This window comes from Globicephala melas, chromosome 7 (assembly GCF_963455315.2).
Source record: "Globicephala melas chromosome 7, mGloMel1.2, whole genome shotgun sequence".
In the NCBI taxonomy this organism is placed as follows: Eukaryota; Metazoa; Chordata; class Mammalia; order Artiodactyla; family Delphinidae; genus Globicephala; species Globicephala melas.
This window is the reverse complement of record NC_083320.1, coordinates 97,765,082-97,787,094: the sequence shown is the minus strand read 5'-3', so window position 1 is coordinate 97,787,094 and position 22,013 is coordinate 97,765,082. Positions and strand designations below refer to the sequence as shown.

At 41.5% G+C, this 22,013-nt stretch overlaps 1 protein-coding gene across 8 annotated transcripts in view; it reads right to left on the bottom strand.

Annotated features, from left to right (window-relative positions):
• NCKAP5 (NCK associated protein 5) overlaps positions 1 to 22,013 on the bottom strand; it is a 1,056,997-nt gene that overhangs the window by 72,603 nt on the left and 962,381 nt on the right. For all 8 annotated transcript variants that reach the window (XM_070046011.1, XM_070046012.1, XM_070046013.1 and 5 more), the window contains one exon: positions 12,788 to 12,866. In XM_070046011.1, the coding sequence (XP_069902112.1) occupies positions 12,788 to 12,866 (79 nt within the window). The remainder of the gene's footprint in view (positions 1 to 12,787; positions 12,867 to 22,013) is intronic.

Below are 22,013 nucleotides of genomic sequence, written 5' to 3'. Positions count from 1 at the left end.
CCAAGATACGGAAGCAACCTAAGTGTCCATCAGCAGATGAATGGATAAAGAAGATGTATAATGTAATGCTACTCGGCCATAAAAAGAATGAAATCTTGCCATCTGCAACAACACGGATGGACCCGGAGGGTATTAGGTTTAGTGAAGTAAGTCAGATGGAGAAAGACAAATACTGTATGTTTTCACTTACACGTGTAATCCAAATAATATCAATGAAACAAACGAATGACTATAACAAAACAGAAACAGACCAACAGATACAGAGAACACACTAGTGGTTACCAGTGGAGAGACGGGTGGGAGGAGGTACAAGATAGGGGTAGGGGATTAAGAGGTATGAACTACTAGGTATAAAATAAACGAGATACAAGGATGTCATGTACACCACAGGGTGGATAACCAATATTTTATAATAACTTCATATGGAGTATAATCTATAAAAATAGTGAACCACTAGGTTGTACACTGAAAACTAATATAACATTCTAAATCAACTATACTTCAATGAAAAAAATATTTTTCTGTGAGAATTCCTTTTTCCCTCTTGCGTACGACCTTTCTAGACAAAAAAAAAAAAAGCCTGGGTGAGCATTTAGGAATGAAAAAAATGTAAAGTTTTGATTACTGACTGAAACACAGTGATTTTGTGTCAATGGGAGAAATCAAAGCCCTGGCACCTGGGGAGGCACGGGGTGGTAGACGTGGAAAAGGAATTAATAATCTTTGCTTTTCAGAATTGTTCCTGGAAGCTTTCCCCTCTTCCTGAATGAAAGGTCCTCCTGCTACCTTTCCAGGATGCTGTGAGGGCCTTGAATTCAAACTAATGGCTGAGCCCAAGATCACCCCTGATAGCACCAACTATGAAAGGGCGAAGGTGGCCCAGCTCCTGTGCTTTCCACACAGAACACTTACGAATGTCACCCATACCCATGTCACTGATGGGCTGATGTCACGGATGAGCAGAGCTGTGTGGAACTGGCTGCAATGCCTCTGAAACCAGAGACCGAACCGAATTCTTCTAGACCAGATTGGGGATCCTAGGGATGGAAACCCTGTCAGGGGAAGCCACCCTGGGGGCCTGCTAACCTGTACCATCTGACTAACAAATACGCTGTTGGAGGGCCTTAATGATAGTAGACGCTTTGTTTCCAGAAGCACCAAGTACTGTGCACGGGAATGCCCTTCCTGGGTGCCTTATCAGTGACTATCATGCCTGCCTCAGCCCTGGACAGAGGCATTCATGTCAAATTCAACTTAGTTCAGAGGCCCCAAAGGGAAGAGCTCAACACTGCAGTTTGGTCTCACCCTGCTGTATGGAGTCCTGCAGGTAATTTTGCCATAACGATGCTTTGGACAGGGCCAAGGTGATGGATTGTGTAGGGAAGAGTTTTCACAGCGGGCCTGAGAGTGCTGACGCTTAGAAAGGCCCCCTTGCAAGGTGGGCCCTTTACTGGCGCCTGGGAACCTGAATTTCGAGAGGGTTCCCACCATCTTAACTGATAAGAGTTACTACGCCTGAATGGTTTGTGCAAACAACAAGTGTGGTTTATGCTGAACAATGGCTTCCCTTCTGGGGAACTGGGAATTTTGAAGGCGTGAGGCAAGATGGTGACTGTAAAAATCCTGGGCTCTGAGTCGCTCACGAGCTCAGGTAGTTAGCATTTCACATGTGTTGTCATCGCTTGTCACTGGGGGAGTTTAGCGTGTCCTAGGTGACTTTCCTGGAAGAGGACCCTGGACCCAGTTACCTCCCGATGCTGCCCCACGGGCCATTTCCCTTTGCTGGTTTTGCTGTGTAACCTTTCACTGCAATAACTCACAGCTATGAGTACAACTAGAAAGAAGAAAGAAAGAAAGGAAGGCAGGCAGGAAGGGAGGGAGGAAGGAAAGAAAGAAAGCTAGCTGATATCCATACTATCTACACTTTATCCATATCCTTTTTCATAACAACAAAGGAGGCCAAAATGGAGCTCTTGCTAACTCCTGGCATGGTGTCAAGCACTCGTATGCAAAAAACTCAAACCTCCCAACAATATTTCAAAGTAGGTCTTGTTATGATCTCCATTTGGCACACGAGGGAAGGAGAGAGAGAGAGGTTCAGGAACTTGCTCCAGGTCACAGCATCTGTTAGGTGGCAAAGGGGGGACAGGAAGTTGGCTTATGTGACTGCAAACCCCAGGCGGGGAGACTCTGTTGAGGGGATCAATGAAGCACTCTCAAAAATGCAAAACTCTAGGCAAATGCACGGTGGTGACATTACTGTTATGAACGAGGTCTAAGTCCTGCCCAGAAACCACTGGATAAGATTTGCAACTTTTCGAGTTTACTCAGGTCCTGGGATTGAAACCCCTGTCTTTCCACAGATACACAGGAGCTGGGAACTTGACACGGAAGTGTATTTGCAAGTTCAGATATACCCTCCTCCCTCAAAGAGTGCTAGAACTTCGGGCCAGAAAAAACATAAGAGAGCATCTGGAATAAGTCCTTCATCTGATAACTGAGGAAACAGAGAGATGCAGCAGTTTGCACTAAGCTGCGGAATGGACTCTGGACCCCAGCCCATTCGTTTCCTTAGTGCACTGCTTCCCCCTTAGCATATTTCTCTTTTTAAAAGTGGATTCAATCGTAACCCAGCATCCGAGAGGATGCTAAAAGAGGATACTTTCATTTCTAAAAGTATGAATTACACAGGAAAGAGACCTGTTTGAAAGGAGAATTATGCACACATACTTTGGACATCCTGGAAACATTCTGATGACTGGGTTAATGGCGAGGGGAAACAACATCTTTGGAAATGCAATCCACTCATTTGAAAGCAGGGCAGCCGTTGCCCACTCCAAACGTGTTCTCATGCACACAGGATTCCTTCCGCGCAGGCTCTGAAGGCAAAGCACACCGCTGAGTTTCAAATGGGCAGAAAGTCACCTTAACGCATAGTTCCCCTCCTGGGAGTTGACACAATCGAGTTACAGGCAGAGACTGTTCATCACAATGGCATGAAAGTCTCTCTTCAAATTCCTCTTGCTTTTATAATCAAACAATAACATCTCCAGAGTATAGGTTTTAGCTACATAAGAAACATATTGGAAATTGATTCAATGTTCCTGGCTTGGCTGTGACAATGTTTCATAACCTGGTAACCTCTCAGCTTATTCTTCCCCTTTCCTGAAAAGCTTTTTGCGGCACCAGGGTGGCAAGGCAAAGTAAAGCAAACATCCTCCTTTTATCTGATCCTGCACAAAATGAGAGCAGCAGGCACTGTACCGCTGATAAGAAGATTCGCTAAATGACTCTTCTGGAATTCTATCAATGGGCTGATGAAAGAAATTAAGACTGACATTGATAGGTCATTTTCTCAGGCACAACCATTTTCAAAAATGAAGGTGTTTCTTTCGAAGCAGTTAAGCCCCAGTTGCATGTCTGTGACTCATTAAAAAGTGCCCAGATCAGCCCCGTGTTGTTAACAGATTCACTGCAATGCTTTACTTTCTTTATATCCATTTTCTTTTTCTCTAGCATGTTTCTTGAATAAGGATTCATTCGAGTCAAGAGCATCCTGTTCCCAAGATCACCATTCCTCCTTTTATTCCCCCTCAGGTGCATGCTTCATTACACAACTCAATTTTTGTTACCACAATCTCCCATAGCCCTTATCCGATCTAGTGCTTTACACCTGTCTCAAGCTAAAGTGTTTACTTGAATGTGCCAGACTTCATGGACACACCATGGGGAATCCCAGTGGACTGAGTGCGCAGATCACCTTAACTGAGACGTTTTTTCATTAAGTATATGTGACTGAGTTCTTACAGTCAGGACAGCGCATTCCTTCCAAGCTTGGTTACGGGCTTCTGAAAAGCTACAGACTCCCGTCCGGCAATTTTTTTTTTTTTTTAAATCACTGCTGCTTCTCTGTTACTAATTTTTTATTACCTTCAGGATTAAGAAGAACTGCTGGTGGGCTTCCCTGGTGGCACAGTGGCTGAGAGTCCGCCTGCCGATGCAGGGGACACGGGTTCGTGACCCGGTCCGGGAAGATCCCACATGCCGCGGAGCGGCTGGGCCCGTGAGCCATGGCCGCTGAGCCTGTGCGTCCGGAGCCTGTGCTCCGCAATGGGAGAGGCCACAACAGTGAGAGGCCCACATACCACAAAAAAAAAAAAGAACTGCCGGTTTTAGCAGTACTTAAGGCACAGACAGTTCAACCTATCTGTAATGTCTGATCAACCTGGAAATATCTGTGGTAACGTGACGACAAAGAGATTACAATTCAAGAGCTGCCCACAACCTCTGTTTCTAACTTACTCCTCTGACACCCGATGGGCTTCAGGATTGATGATGTAACTTTGTATCTGTAGTCAGGACGCATCCCTTTCCTGCTCTTTCTCCTCTTGGCTGACCTTGCTTCTGGAGATGCTAATGAGCTAGTCCGAGGGCAGACAGGAAGAGGACGGGAGGTGGCGGGTAGATGCCATAGATCAGCCAAGCAAACGGAAGGCCCATTCAGCTCACGCACATGTTTTGTTCTGGATGGTACTTTAGTTTTTATCTTTTTAAAACAAATGTGAAATATACTACGAGCACGAGTGCATACAACAAATAGTTACACTTAAATCATCATGATCATAAAAGGATACCTACAACCCACCTTAACAACTCAGTGTTTTTTTCTTTTTAGGCACAATCTTTAATATTTATTTTATGTTTTAAAAAGGTATTATAGAAGATTGCAGAATTAAAGAGACACAAAACAGCATATATTGAAAATACTCTCTCATTCTTGTGTCCTTTACACTCAGGTCTGCTCTCCTGAGGCAACCAATAGTACTGGTCTCTTGTGTTTCAGTTCTATTCATGCCAACAATTGTGTGTGTGTGTGCGCTTGTGTGTGTGTGTGCGTGTATGATCATATTTACACTTGCATTTAAATTTTTACTATATATGTATGTGTGTTATAGTCCTTTCTCCCTTTTAAAAAAATCAAGCATACTATAGGTACTATTATGCTCCTGGCTTTTCTCATTTAATAATGTACCTCAGAAATTGTTCCTTATCAGTAAAGATCTTCCTTATTTCTTTTCTTACAGCTGTATAATATTCCATTTTCGGAATTCATTTGACTAGTACCCTATTAATGGACATTTGGTTCACTTGTGATTTTTTCCTATTACTATAAACAATGCTTTGGGGCATGCATTATTTTTCATATGTGCAAGTATGTCTATAGGATAAATTATTTGATTGGAATTGCTATTTAATAGCATTAAGTATGTGTGACTTTTATTAGATATTGCCAAATTCTCATCCATAGAGGTTGTACTAGTACCCTCTCACCTAAGTATGTAACAATGCCTCTTTCCTCACATCCTTGCCAACAAAGTTTATCTTAAAACTTTTTTTTTTTGTGGTACGCGGGCCTCTCACTGTTGTGGGCTCTCCCGTTGTGGGGCACAGGCTCCGGACGCGCAGGCCCAGCCGCTCCGCGGCATGTGGGATCTTCCCGGACTGGGGCACGAACCCGCGTCCCCTGCATCGGCAGGCGGACTCTCAACCACTGCACCACCAGGGAAGCCCTGTCTTAAAACTTTTTAAGCTTTTCCAATGTGATAGATAAAAAACGGGATCTAAGTGTCATTTTTAATGTGGGTTTCTTTGATCACGAATGCATCTCTTTTATTATGAATGTGCCTTTCTGACCCTGTTTCTGTAGAAACGTCTTTTTCTCGGGCCCTCTTCTGCTTCTTCCTTCTACTCTTAAGGACCCTTGTGATGTGTTGGGTCTGCCCCAATTCTGAGGTCAACAACTCAGTGTTTTTAAGCCACTCTTGCACCCCTTCCACTAGATCCTTCTCTCACTACTTCCCCTCCATAAGGTAACCCACTGTTGGATTTCATGCTACTCATTCATTTGCTGTGGTTTTTAAATTTGTTTTTGTAGTAAAAAAAAAAAATGTAACACTGGATTACATTCATGTATAGGCACATGTGCAGAGGTGTACTGGTTTATGATGTAAAAAGTTACTACTGTGGATACTAGTCAAAAACGTTTGAAAGGCCTGGCTCTAGAAAAACCCTTGGCAACTGTATCAGGGAATATATACCACCATGGTGACCCTAGCAACACTGTCATAATTGCAAAAAATGGAAAACAACCCAAATATTTATCCACAGTAGAAAGGATAAATAAAATTCGGACTTTTTCTGCTCTGGAAGACTGTACAGCAGTGAAAATTAATGAACTACAACTGCAGGGACCATCGTTGATTCAGCGCAAAAACAACACTGACTGAAATAAAGCCAGTTGTAGTAGAATATTTACAGTATGATGCTATTTGTATAATAAGCAAAACGAAACAATAGTGTGGTAAGACTATATAAACAAAAGTGAGTACTATGTGCAGACTATAAAACTATACATACGTGCACACACACATCTATGTACACACACGTATACATACATACATACCATGAATTCTTTATCCGTCATCTATCAACAGAGCAGTATCTTGGCTACTGTGAATAATGGTGCAGCTAACTCTTTGAGACAGTGATTTTATTTCCAAACAGAACTATCATGCAGTCTAGCAATCCCACTTCTGGATATATATCGGAAGGGAAAAAACTCACTATCCTTAGTGTATATTTCCTTTTATTTACCTTGCTTGGAACTCATTGGGCTTCCTGAATCTGGGGGTTGGTAACGTTCTTCAATTCTACAAAATTCTCAGCCACTAACACTTTTACAATCGTGTCTTTCCTGTTCATTCTATTCTCTGCTTCAGGAGCTACAATTAGATGCATGTGGATTTCATCACCTTTTACTTAATTTAACCCCTCTTTCATATTATCCATGTTCTTGGCCCTCTGTGACACATTTTTGTGTACTTTTTCAATTCTATCTTCTAGTTCAGTAATTCTCTCTTCAGTGCTGATAAATACTATTCTGACAACATTTAATTTTTCTGAAGTTCTCTTGTGTCCTTTTTTGAAATCTGACTGCTCATCTGTTTGCTCGTTAACTTTCATTTCCATTTTCCTTTAAATGCATTAAATATCTTTGGTTTATATCCTCTGTTGGATAATTTCCAATTCCGCAGTCTTTGCAGGCCTCATGCTATAGCTTTGGTTTGTTTTTGTTTTTGTTTTTTTTCCTGATACTGACTAATGAAGTCATCTCTTCCCCTCATGTCTTTAGTGGTGTTCTATTCTGAGTTAATTTTCCCTAGAATTTATCTGTATGCAAATTTTAGACTGGGTGCAAGAGAGGATTTGAGTTGGGTTCTGCCAGATTCCTGAGAGTACTACCACCCTGAATCTGTGTTTTTTTTCTTTTTAAACTTTTCAGATTTATTTCAGATTCCCCAACCATGTACTTTAGAGCAATAGGCCTTGGGAAAATGTGGGGGGAAAAAGACAAAGCTTATTTAACATAGCCAGTTACCACCTGTTCAGGGGGCCCTTTCCCCTACTAGCAGGCGGATTAATTAGTGCCACCCCCTGGGGCTTCACGTCTGCCTCTGCCCGCGCAGCTGAGATCCCTGTCTGAAAAGCACCGCCCTTATAGGGTCTTGCTGGTGCTAATGTGAGAGACACACTGAGATTGTCTGTCAGTGACACTCAGTGGGTACCCTTCCCAAACACCAGCTGTATTATAACAAAGAGACGTGAGCACTTGTACCCAAAGGAGTTACCCACGGGTAGGACATTTAGGTACACCCCGATAGATCTCCAGGAGAGTTCTTTTGGGGCAGGGAGCCCTTTGGCAACCCTGAAATAATCCATCCTTTTACACGAATACGTGACTCTACTCATCACGGCACACCACTTGTGAGGAAACAGTATGGTGACTAGTGCATCTGGTTGGTCCAAGGCTAAAGGAGAGAAAATGAAAATATGGTTTTATTTTAAAAGTCTAAGCATGAGCATCATAGTGATTGGATGGCCACTTCTTAGCGTGTTGGTCTTTTCAAACAATTTTCCACTGTCTATGTATTGTCTCTAGGATTAAGTTCAAACACCTAAGCTTGGCTTTCAAGGTCTCCACAATCCGGTCCCATCCCACAAAACCCCTCTGTCTGTACCTCGTCCTCAAAGCTTACCCTCTGCTCTAGCCAGGCTGGTCCTCTGCTGACCCCCTTCCCTACAGTGTGCCGTATTCCTATCTCCAGGTCTCTGATTACGCTGCTTACCTTGAGTTGAAGGAAATCTCTGTCCCCTTTGCTGATGAAATCCTACCCCTTAGGAAAGTGGTTCCCAAACTTTGCTGCACATTGGAATCACCTGGGGATCTTTACAGACTACTAATGCGTGGCTCCACTCCCTAGACCTTGTGATTTAATTGTTATGGGGTGTGACCTGGGCATCAGCATTTTTAGAGCCTTCCCGGAGGATTCTGATGTGTTGCAGAGTTTGGGAGCCACTGGTATAAATGGAAAACACTCTTAAACTTCAGTATCTCGCTGTCTCACTCTTGCCTTTTCCTGTTCATGAACATTAACACTTCTGGATTCACCAAAGGTGGGCTCCACACCCTGCCCCGTGTACTCATATGTCTGAAGAGCATGCCTCTAACTTATCTGTGATTACACTGCATCAGAATTATTCGTCTGCTTCTCTGTTTCCCTACTGAACTGGAGTTCATAGAATACGCGTACTGTGTCTTATTCATCTCTGTATCTTTGGCTTCTAACACAGGGCATGGCTGGGAGAAGATGCTCCACATAGGCTTGTTGAACTAAAAGAACTCAGCTCCTTGGTACAATCTACAGAGCAAATATTTTACAGGAGTAAAAAAGCCATACTTGCAACTCTCTAAGGCTACAATTCTCTCTCTCTCTAGTAAAAAACAGAGAGGGAGTCACAGTCTATGATTCACTATGCTGACAAATATGGAAATCTCCACCAAAGCCTTATCTCATGCCTGCCTCTGGAATTTAGAAGGAAGCACTCATAAGGAACAAGCTGACAGATGACGAAAACAGAGAACCAGCCGCAAGGGAGTGAGACACAAGAAGGATGACATGTAATGTTCCAAGCACAGGGCTTTGTACATAGGAGATACTCAATGGATGGAAACTAATATTACTAGTTCCAGTCCTTGGTCAGAAAACCGCATGGTCCTGTTTCCACGGGTCTACCTTCATGACAGGTGGGATTTATATTTCGGGCTGCCAGATGCCATGCCCCCCCTTTGAAGTTCAGCGCTTGTGGTTACAGATGGGTGAACTCAGTGCAGCCACGATAGAAACTTCCTTGCCCAAGCTATTACCCTATAGTACCTCTCAGGTGTCATTTGTATATTGGGAAATGCAGAAATGTTGTCACCCTGGGAAGTATTCCTGCAGATCCAGATTATGGAAAACCACTCTATCTGATTCCTCATCCACAGGTATTATTATCTAAGTGGTTTCCAGTTCAGAGCTAGTCTGTTACAAGTCACCAGAACATTCTCTATTGAATATCAGAGTCGTTACTGAGAACATTTGTACTTCCCATTCACATTTGTTTCGATGATCAGTAGCTCACTCTTTCCACAATTAAGCCACATATGTCAGCACGCTATTCAAAATGTGACCTTTGACTCAAATGGACGTCCACTCAAAAAGCTGTGAAAGCCTGATTAGCTTTCTGAGATATTTTACATTTTATTTTTACTATGAATGTCATTCACTGTGCTCTGGGCACACAAACTTGCATTCGGTAACAACTCTTCAGATTTGGGGAAATACCATGCCTCCTTCACTTCACGAGAGTCTACCAAGCAGCCTTGTTTTCTTGGTTATCATTTAATTCAGCTTGATTTCTTCCTCAGACTCCTCAGAAGACATTTCTTCCCCTTTAAAGGAATTTCCAAATCCCCTGTCTCCTCTTAGGAGGTTATTTTTGATGCTATCACTGGCTGATGTTTTTACTATGAGACAATGTCATTTGAATTCCTACTGACCATTTAATCCTATTAGATAATTAGTGTAATACACTGGGTGAATCTATTAGAGTTAAATAGCAAGAAAGAACAATTGGTGTTGGTGATCATTTGTGTAGGCTAGCCTAGTCATTTGCTTGTTGCTTATTAACACGAAAGTCTGACATCTGTTAGGGCAATTTGAAAGAGAAGAATCTAGTTGCATTATTTAACTTATTTCATGAATCTTGAATTTCCATATAGAGCAGGTTTAGTTAACAGCATCCTGTCTTGTCATCAACTCATACCATTCTGATGAAGCCAACACGATTATCCTTAACCACAGAAAGGCAAATATTCAGATTCACAGATTTTTCTGATTGTTGTTCTTTGTCAAAGATACTAGCTGTTGTTTGGTTAGAAGAAGACCATGTATAGGTTTGCTCAGTTGCTGTGATTGGAAATATTCTATGGTTACGAATATTGGCAGAATATGTGATAACACTTAGTCTAGACAACATGAAGAACATTGGGATTCGCGGGGTGCTAAAAAAATATTTTTTCAGTTATTTTTGTGCAATAAAGATAAATAGCCACTCGATTTGTTGAGTCTCACTCAGCCTTGAAATGGATGAACTTTTTAAAAGGCCTGTGGTAATAATGATTGGCTACCTCAGGGAACACTTTCAACCCTCTTCTCTCTGCTACCTCATGCAGTAGAGGCTGGGAAGCAACATACTGACTTTCCCAGCATCCCTTGCACCTAAGATTGGCTTTATGATCTGGTTCTCACTGATGACACGTAACGTGAAGTCTATGGTGCGGGGCGGTGATTCTGAAGGAATTTTTACTTTTCCTTGCACTTTGTGTCCCAAATGTAGCTGGGATGCCTAGAGTGGTGGGAATTAATTTGCAACCAGAAGTGACAAGCATGAGGACCAAAAAACAGGGTTTCGGATAGAACTGTTGAGCTGCTGCTTCTCTTTTATGTCTCCCTTCCTCCAGACTTTTAATTATATAAGATGACTCAATGACTTTATTCCTTAAGTCATGGCTAGTCAGTTTTGTTGTTGTTACTTGCTGCCAGGAGCAGCTTGTTCGGATAGGTCTCCACCAGTTTGAGGAGATGAGTCTACAATTATGTGAAACAGAAACAGAGTCCAAATTTACTTCCTTGAGAGTAATCTAAGCCAGCACTTTCCAGCAGAACTTTGCATGATGATGGAAAAAGAGGCCATATAGAATATGTGGCCACTGAGTACTTAAAATGTGGCTAGTGCAATTGAGGAAGTGAATTTTTAATTTTCTGTGGTTTTCGTGAATTTAAATTGAACCTGAAATAACTACATGGGACTAATGGCTATCATGTCAAACAGTACAGATCTAAAGATTCGCTAGCCTATAAAAAAAATACACAGATTACTATAGCTCTCTCTCGAAAATTCAGCCTCTAACTTTATGTATGTTATTGTACAAGCCCAAGAATACCTCATTATGGAAAAATGATGACTCAGTGGGGCTTTACATAGTGCCACGTTTGAAGGTTGCTGAACAATATTTAACTTGCGCATTAGCTAACTACACAGAACTGACACTAATTTAAGCATTTTACTGACAACTGTACAACTGACATTTTACTCTCAGTTATCACTGACAACTAACTGTACTGAAGGATGTCTTTCTGGAATAATACTCTCATTCAGACTCCACTCATCCAGCTATTTGTTAAGACTTTTGTATTCCCAATTACAACAGAAAAGAATAATAATGGTGTGCCAGTCTCATTAAGCTGTGAGGGTATGATAACTCTCTGAGATCAACCGTAAATTATAGTTGGGAGAAGGCAGCTGGGTAAGCTGGAAAAGCAGCCGCAAAACATACCGACATGGCTCTAGGAGTGGTGAGATACTGAGAGTTGGCAGCTAAAGGTACTCCAGGAAAAGGGCAGGAGCCGTGCATACTGATTATACTAGCCACCAGCACGCTGGAGGGCCGTCATGCCCTAGAGGATGGTATTCAGTACTGTCTACTACACCCAAATGTGATTTGAAAATATGATTCTCTCATGCCTTGATGTTTTGTGTAAAACTAAATAATCAGCATGCTTACATTTCACAGCTATTTTTTAGAGCCCAAAGAACAACTGATTTTGCAAGTGTCCACGGTGGCCCAGAGCTGTTAAAGTTATCACGTCTTCTATCTCCTGACAAGGACCACCGTCGCAGACAGCTACTCTATTACCAGCTACTTCCTGACTGCTGGAAACAGGTAAGCAAAATCCCTTTGTGTTAGAAACCTGAGTTCCTTCAACGTGGGCTCATGTAAAATTTTAGGACAGAGCTGACAAAGCAAAGGTATCTCTGAGAAAGGACTACCTATAATCAGGGTTCTAACAGAAACGATGAAGAAAATGAGGAGGTGAATTTGGCAAGCCGTATATACTTAATCTGTTTAGTTCTATGTGTAAAACATATCCAGTTTTTAAAATATTCAATATGAGAAAGCTACCACTCCACACTTCTAACCAATGGTAGTGCTTCCTGAGACAGTTACAGAAACTGGATCAATTCAACGTTGATTTTTTCCGCAGAGAGAAATTATTTACACTCAGTATCATTTTCGTTTCATATTGACAAGGACTCGCTTATCAGTTGGCATTGCGTTCCTTTGCAAATACCTACGTTTTCTTCATAGGTTCTGCTTTGACCCACTTATTTTATGGTGGCTTCCAATGCCTAAGAAGATAAAGGTTATCACGCATGAGAAGTTAAGACCCAGTCCTGGTAGAGGTGGGCATAAGACATGACCTTTAGGAACACACCGTGTCTGAAATAAGGTCGCATGTAGAAAACATCTCAGTGAAAGGCATATTGAGACATGAATTTTTACCTATGGTATGGCTCTGAAATGCAGAATCTGCAACTGTATCTTCTTCATCCTCTTGCAAGTGTTCATTTGCCTCTTTTATCTGCAGTAACAAGGAAACACTGTGAGTTCCTACGTGTTATATTAAATCGACTGTGTAATCCTCAGAATATTGGTACATTCTATAACAAACATGTGGGTGTGTATGTGTGAGTGTGTGTGTGTATATATATATATATATATATACACACACACACACATATTTTCTTCACTCCATTTTCCCCTACTCTATCACTTGGCTTTATTACAAGTTTTAATTATAAGAGCATATTTTCAGAAATATAACCCCAGCTCTGAAAGCAAGTTATAGGGTACCTGATTCTACATAAGATTTTCGAGATAACAGCTATAGTTCTTTTTAATACTTAATAAAGTCAGTAACACAGAGCTGCTGGGAAAAATTAAAGTCTAAGGAAACATAATTCTTCCAGGGACAGTGACTCCACCACAAGTTATTTTAATGAGAATAAAGAAATACACTTAGATCTGCTGACCTTCTCCTAGAGTATAACTCTCTAAGAAAATGTTATTTTGTTGTTGTTCTTTCCAGAATGAAATGTGAGGTGACTATGATGTGCGCTCAGTGAACTAGAAGGCTGATACGTTTACCTAGATTTTTTTCAGGTCAGAAACATCCGCCTTACATTTCAGCTGGGATATCCAGAGGCTGAATGCTGGAGTACCAAATGGAACTCCAGCAGGAATCTAATACAGTCACAGTATTTTACAAATGAGAATTCTGAGATCCAGCAAGTTTCCTTAAACATATGTAAATGCCAACACTAAACCCAGGCCCCCTACTTCCCAATCTAGTAGCAGTAGTAATAACAATATCATGAACAATATCAATAACAATAAAAACAGCCAACATTTAACTACTATGCAGCAGGAGCTGTTTTAAGCCCCTCACACCTATGCTCTCCTAACCTTGCAATGCTAGGAGCTAAGTGCTATCGTTAGCTCTGTTTTGGACATAAGGGGCCTTGAAGAAACGGACAAGACAAGTAATTGTCCAAGCGGTGGAACCAGGATTCAAACACAGCAAATCTGGTTTCAGTGTTGTGTTCATTTGGTGGAACTTGTTATTCTCAAATTTCCATGGGACTATGCCAGTGTAGACTTGGCCACAAGGTCAAGACAGCTTATGGTCCTTGGCAGAATGACCCTAAGTAGCTCTTTGAAAATATATCCCAGCCGGTCACCTGGGCAGCCAACGATAATAATGAACTGTGCAATGAACGCGGTGGGGGGACATTAGAGGTTGTCAGTGGATTTGCTCGGGGGCTCGAGTGGAATGCCAAGAAACCATTATTTTATACTTACAATATAGAAAGTCATATGCTGGCCAACTGACCTTGAGCTAGACTTAGCTTTCTACTTTTTAACCTCTTATTTTTCATGACTAATGGAATCAGACCAATTATTTACATTTCATGACCATGGTTCCAATATCAGAATGTAATTGGTGCCTAATCCGTACATACTGAGAGCCAGGAGATGGAACACTCAGGAGTATGTCAATGACTGTCTGAACCCTGAAAGGAGAGGGTGTTAAGGGCTGCATACCCAGAGGCCACGCGTCATCACTTTCTTTCCCCATCAGCTGTCTGCTGCCAGCACTGCCTTGTTTGTTAGTACCTCCAGCAACATCAACCAGCCCTATTTCTCGTATTTATGGATGGCAGAGAGGAGAAGCTCTGTGCGCATCATCAAGACTAACGAGTTACTTATTCGCCTTCCAAAGTTCACCTAGCTCGGTGACCTCTTTGTGACAAAGCTACCAAGAAACCCCAAAGGAAGGAGACCCAAACACCTTAATTTCCATTAAGAATCCAACAGGAACTTTCTATCCTCATTTACAGAAGCATCAAGAAAATCTATATTTTCAGCCCGTTCCAATACCTAAGACAGGATGCTCCATATTTCCCCACACCCGTTAGGTAAGACAGCATTTCCTTTGGGTTTTTCTAAATCAACCAATTTTAAACTTGAAGGGGTACCATGCTAACCTGCTAGAAAGTGGGTGAATCATCATCTCCATCAGCCTAGGAAATTCCGAACAGAAGAAGCTAATGATTACAATGAGGTTCTCATCTTGGAGATAAAGGAGAAGAGGCTTAGAGAGGGTTAGTGATCTGTTCAAGGTTATAAAAGGATGTCAGTTTTAGAGTGGGCACTCCTGACCCCTATTCATTGCTGTAATTTAATTTTTCAGTGTGCTATCTTGTCACAGTCATCCCTTCCAGACCTTCCCAAGAACTACTGTACCTTTCTTAGTGTCTGGCAATTAGGTAGGCAGTATTCCAAATAAACAAAAACTATATTTTTATTTAAGAGTAGCAAAAAAGTTTTCTGTTTGTGTGTGTTCTGCTTCTCTTTCCTACTTGTTCTGCTGCCTTCGGTGGGACTTAATCACCACCTCTGTCCAAGTATCATATTTAAGAAGGAAAATAAAAACCATCTTGAGGTCCTACCTGTCAGCTCCTTGTCAGAACTTTTCTAGGGCTTTAAGTGCTTAATAGCAAATGCTAAACGTGGCCTCTTGGGTATTTATCAGAGGAACTGGGCTTGTAGACAGGAGTTTTTTCAGCTCTCCTGGGCTAATGACCCCTGAGCAGCGAATGACACATGAGGGGAAGTTTTGAATTGGAAGGGGACGGATGAAGAATCAACAAAGGAATGGAAGATGGGGGAGTGCCTTAGAATGGCATACTTGTCAGCTCTAATTATCCATACAAATAGATTTCAATGCAAAGTGGTGAGTAATTAAAGAAATCCATTTCCATATGGAAATGAGGGGCATAATTTATGTTGGCGGCAGATTCCCCTTGCTAATTGTATTTCTCATAGGCTGAAATTAAAATTAATTTTCACTCTTGATCACACAGTGGCTGTGTGTTGGCGAAAGGTTGTGGAACTTTCCTGGGGGCAAGGGCCTGCGAGCTCAAGATGAAGAATTTGCCGAAGCGAATTCTTCACGTGGCAAAGCACTTCACAGATGGGAATGGTCACAAAACCAAGAAGTTTGGCTCAGCAAACAACGGTGGTTAGAGACTCAGGATTTCTTCAGCCATCGCTCTACCAGGAACAGATACAAATCAATGTCAGTCATGTCCCATTTGGTAAGAAGCAGCAGGTGACTCGTGAGCAATGATGCGGGTTATTTTTGGTTTCAGTTTGCTGCCAGTACTTTGGGCACCTTCTAATGGTGCACCTCCAACTCTTGCCCATCTTTCGAGCTCTGCAGTTGTAGTCAAGAGCTGTACTAAATACCAGTCTCTAACAGGTAACCATTACATGCCACTGTACCCATTATATTCTATTAACCTCTCCCATTAGAAAAGGCTGGGAGGAACGTGCTTACAAAGGACACAGGAGGAAAAAGGGAGACAATGTTTCATTGCTGACGAATATATACACATAACTGCAGAATAAGACCCAATATGTGGGGACACCCTTCATTTGGAATTCTGTGTATACTTCTTCTCTGAATCATCCTAACAAGAAATGCATCCCGAGAAAAGAACGTTCTGATGTTAAAGCTCAATGAAAAGGAAAAGAACGTAATGAACCTCTGTGAGAGGAGAGAAGTGATCTTTGGAGGGAAACCTCCTGGAAGGCATTACCTTTAGAAAAGACGGTCATTTAGAAAACCCTGCAGGAGGAAGGCAAAATAGACATGTTTCTTATTAGCATCCAAATAGGATTTAGAACAGAATTGTTCAATTAAAGATGTTGAAGTTATAAAATTTTGCAGAACTTAATAAGATGATAACAATTTGTGTAATTATTGTACTATTTTATGCTACTTCATCACCACAGCACAATTTTAATGGGATTGTATTTGATACTTTTTTATTAGCATATGTGATTTTTTCAGACTATGTGACACTGGGTGAAGAGGATACTCATAATTTAAATTAAAATACCCATGTTAAAATGGTCATCTCTTTCCAGCTATATGATCTCATTAATTTCATTAACGATTTTTATTTTGTCCAGTGACAGCTCAATAAGGAGCTGTTCCTTTGAGACTTCTCATTTCAGAAAATTACCTAAATCCACAGGAAGGAAGGACTTACAACATGTAGGAAGGAGTGTGCATTTCTTTCTGACTTATTTACTTAATACTGATGCAATCTTTTCTGGGGATGCCTTTTTCCCCTCTTATAATGATTTTGCAGAATTTAAGTAGAAGTGCAAAGTAACATGGCCCTTGTCTAAATTACACAAAAGTCAGAGCTAAGTGGTCTGTAAATGACAGCATAAATGGGGACATAAGCCTCTAATTAAGGCTCTGAAAAGAGAAAAATATTTAATTCAGTAAAGCATTAATGAGACTTTTATACATACGGTAGAATGCATCTAGCAATCTTGAAAATGGATATGCAGTCACCAGTGAACTAAGTGGAGGTGTACTACGTACATGGACTTGATATATGTATGGAAATAATTTTTCTATTATATTACCACAGATTACAATAATTTAAATGCCTTAGGACCCTCATAACTACATAGAGCCTTAGTTTGTTAAGGGCAAAGGATGCTGGTATATTATGGTATAAGGTTTTTTGGGTATTTTTGGCTGCACCTTGCGACACGCGGGATCTTAGTTCCCCAGCGAGGGATCGAACCCGCGCCCCCTGAGGTGGAAAGTGCGGAGTCTTAACCACTGGACCTCCAGGGAAGTCCCTGGTATAAGATTTTTGAAGAGTGATTTTATTCAGGAAAAAAACGTGATATGTAATGCATTATGTGCAGCTATTGTTTTCACCCAAAATAACTACTGTGAGAAGAATTCTCTGCGACACACTTTAAAAGAAGCAGAAAGCAAATTTACCTTGAGCCCCAGGAGGGGAAAATTCCCTTCAACTCTTGATTTTAAAAGGTTCATGGGTACTCACATCAATGTGCTATGGTATAAAAGTGTATCTCATTTTGCATCTAATTTCCTTTCTATATAGGCTGATAACATACAATGAATAGGTTTTCACTGCTGTTCTTTTACTAGTCCCCAAGGGGACTATGGCCAATGTCCTTTCTGAAATTAGTAATTTTAGTCCGATCCCCATTGCCGATTATAGAGGTGAAAAAAAATTGCATTTTACCTTTGAAAAAATGACTAGCTGTTCAACTATCTAGGTTAATAATAGTCCTCTACATGGAAAGCTTCCTAGCCTGACTAATTTTCCTCTTGCAGCTAACTAGAAAATTAGCTTATCCCTATGGATGATGTACATTTGGTGGTTAGGGAATCCTTGTACTTCACAGAGAACAATAAGAGTGTTTCTTGCAGATATTCTGGAAGGACCAAAGGAAACATTATTACACTGTAAAAGACTTCAAATGAGAGAAGAAAAGCAAGGCAAATTACTTTAGCATTAGGAAGTAATAAGAAAGTAAAAATGAGATTGTAAAAGCTAAACAGGTTCTTTTTCTTTTTGGTATCTCTGTACAGTGAAGATATACCCCAAGCTGTCAGCACCATATTAGATGGGGCATAGTTAAATTGAGTGCCTCTGATAAGGGGCTCTGCCAGCCTATCAAAGTTTTAGATCAGTTGGATTGAATTTCTGGCATACTGCACATCTCCGCACGTTTATTCTCTCTCTTTCCTTTCAGTGACACTACAGAGGCAGCCTTAGACACACTTGGAATTTGTGATTTTATAATGCAAGGGACATCTATGTTTTCAAGAAGGCATGATACCATGGAAGCCAAGAGCAAGAAGTGGGGAAAAGAAAAAAAAAAAGCTTTTGCAAAGAACATAGTCTGCATATGATTTCAGAGGGTTTGGAAAAGAAAAAAAAAAAAAGAACTTGAAGCTCTTTAGAGTCAAGGGCTGTTTGAAAAAAAAGAGCATTTAAATGTACATTTGTCTCAAATTAAAGTGAAACTCGAAGGAACCCTAAACATCAATAATAATTAAAAACTAATAATGCCAATCACGATTACTTCTAAAATCTCCTCTACTCTTGAACCACCCCCCCAAAAAATGAGTAATTGCTTCATGTTTCAGGTTTTCCCTAGGAAAATGGTAGCACATAGTATATTTTATAATCCCTTTTATTAGAGCCCAAAAGTATATGGATACAGGAATTCTGAAAAGATACTGTTTTTTGCTCGAGTGCTTTAAAATTTACATAAAGGAACAAGGAATATCACCAGACCAGTGATGCAAGAACAGAAAGAACGTAAGGAGAGGAAGTTCAATTTAAGGTAATTTTAAAACAAAAATATTATTTGAAACTGGCATATCCTTGGGATATATAAAAATGCCTTTTATTCATTTTTTTAAAGGAAATTACCCCCTGAGTTCTGGACCTCGTAATTAAAACACTAAATGATAGGGAGTCAAGTTCCAAAAAGGATAACTTTCTTTTTTTTTTTCTCTTACATGTATTTTATTTTTTAACATCTTTATTGGGGTATAATTGCTTTACAATGGTGTGTTAGTTTCTGCTTTATAACAAAGTGAATCAGTTATACATATACATATGTTCCCATATCTCCTCCCTCTTGCGTCTCCCTCCCTCCCACCCTCCCTATCCCACCCCTCTAGGAGGTCACAAAGCACCGAGCTGATCTCCCTGTGCTACGCGGCTGCTTCCCACTAGCTATCTATTTTACATTTGGTAGCGTATATATGTCCATGCCACTCTCTCACTTCATCTCAGCTTACCCTTCTCCCTCCCCGTGTCCTCAAGTCCATTCTCTATGTCTGCGTCTTTATTCCTGTCCTGCCCCTAGGTTCTTCAGAACCTTTTTTTTTTTTAGATTCCATATATATGTGTTAGCAGGTGGTATTTGTTTTTCTCTTTCTGACTTCCTTTACTCTGTAGGACAGTCTCTAGGTCCATCCACCTCACTACAAATAACTCAGTTTCGTTTCTTTTTACGGTTGAGTAATATTCCATTGTATATATGTGCCACATCTTCTTTATCCATTTATCTGTCGATGGACACTTAGGTTGCTTCCATCTTACGTGTATTTTAAATGATGAAAAGTTGTCCATGACAGTTGCAGAAAATGGATGGAGTTACCTTTTTTGGAAGTTCCATTTATGTATATCTGTGTGTAAATCTGTGTGTGTACACACACACACTTTTTAACAAGAGTTAAATTAAACTCCCCACGAAAACTCATATATGGGAAATGTTTAGTGGGCGTCCTCACTTATGGGAAAGCTCAACAAGATTTGGGAAGAGTCATGGGACATTCGTATTAACATAGGAAATACAGGCTGTCTTCAAATGGCTCCAATCTATATAAATCCAGGATGGAAGTCATGCAATTCTGAGACAGCTAGTCAGGATCGTTAGTTTTAAGTTCTTTTCCGTTTTCGCGAAGCTCTTTCAAATGCTTTCTGCTTTCAACTTCTCTTGGGAGACTTAGCTCTCAATCCTTAAGGGTGAGCACGAAGCATGCGTATTTGGAATTTTAACGTGTCCTCTTTATGAGATCCGGATTCTAGTGACTTTGGTTCTAATATTTAAACTCTAAAATTCTATCAGCGTTAAGCTCAGCTGACTCAAGCTATACTCATCTGCCCAAACCATCCTTTTTCCTCTCCCCTAAAGTATTACTAAAATAGAAGCAAACGGCTAGTATACTTTTTCAGATGTTTGAGGATAGAAGATCATCTAGTCCAGTAAAAGGAAAAGTATAAACCAAGGAAAGTACTGCCGTCGCCTTCAAAACTGGTACCAAAAGCCTCAACATCTGCAAATCTCTATTTCTACCCCGCATTCTCCAAAACAATGTAGAAACTGTACTATTTCACAGGAAAAAGCACCCCCTGATCACTTCCCAGAGACAGTTTCCACATCGGCGATTTTGCACTTCAATTTCCAAAATCCAGCCTGATCCTCTGCAGATGACAATACTTTTGTGAGCTGAAATAACGTGCAAATTCTGCCGTTACTGTTGGAAATCACTCATTCCCGATTCACGGGCGGTGGTGAACGGGTCTGGATTTCTGACGTAACTGAGAAACTTACAGCAACGGCCAAGCTTCTCACCCCAGCTTGCTGGAAACCCAAACAGCAGTCTGTCTCCATCTTTTAGAAGCCGATGGCATTCCCGGCCCAAGACCCCCGTGCCATTCTGCTGCCCCTGTGCTTTGTGACCATGTCGATGGCCTGGGGTCGGTAGTTTCGGAGCTCATTCCAGAGCTGGAATCTCTCTGTCCAGATTCACGATGGAACCAACAGATCAAGCGATCTTTTGTACAACCCAAGGTCCAGCTGTCTACCTTGTCACGATCGATCGAGGTGTCTGAGGAATTAGGAATTCTTGGTTAGGCAGCACGTCTATTGCAAACAGAAGAGAAAACCCTTCAGGGCAGCTGGTCAAGCCAAGAAGGAAAGGAACTTCACGGGAGTGATGAAGGCGGTTCTTGACTGGACGGAGCTTTTCTCAAAGCGATGGGTGGATTTTGAAGGCCTAAGATGTTTCCTGGTTCATTTGTCCTGAAGCAATTCCTCCTCCTGTTGTACTGGAAATAGCTGGCCGCTCCCAGGGTCCAGGGTCACCACCACCACGGACACGATAGGAGACACGATTTTTGCTATCACGTTGCCTTGTGGGTTGCCGAACGAGGGATAGCTGTCTCCGCCGAGCGTGTTTCCGTGGCCGTCACGATGGGGGTGGCAGCTGCCGCCGCCGCCTCCTGCGGGCGGCCGGGGCCCGGGCGGGTAGCGGCTCTCCTCGAGGTCCCTGTCGCTCAGGAAACCTGGGCAGCCTACAGAAGCCCCGATGTGCAGCCTGCACGGCGGACCACGCTAGCTCCGGGGCTAGCGCCCAGTCTCAGGACAGCCTTGATGTCCCAGCCGGGAGCATGGGGCACAGCTCCAGGCTCTGTCCCCTCTCCCTTGACCTGCAGCATCCAGGCCTGGTTCCAAGGATAAGTTTCTTAAGTCTTAACACCTTCTGTCTTAGGTAGGATAAGTCGGTGTTTACAACTTTAGGAAAAATGCTTAAATCAAATCATCAAAATAGCCAATGTTCTCCTAAATTGCTCTGCACTTTTATTTTTTACAATCATTTTCGTTCCTTTTTGCGTTGCTGGAAATGATGGAAAGCATCATCAGGACAAATTCCCAGCACAAGGGTGTAATTGGAAGATGACACTCGCAGCATCATTTGCCTGCACTGTGATTATACCATCCTTCTGAAAAGAGAACTACA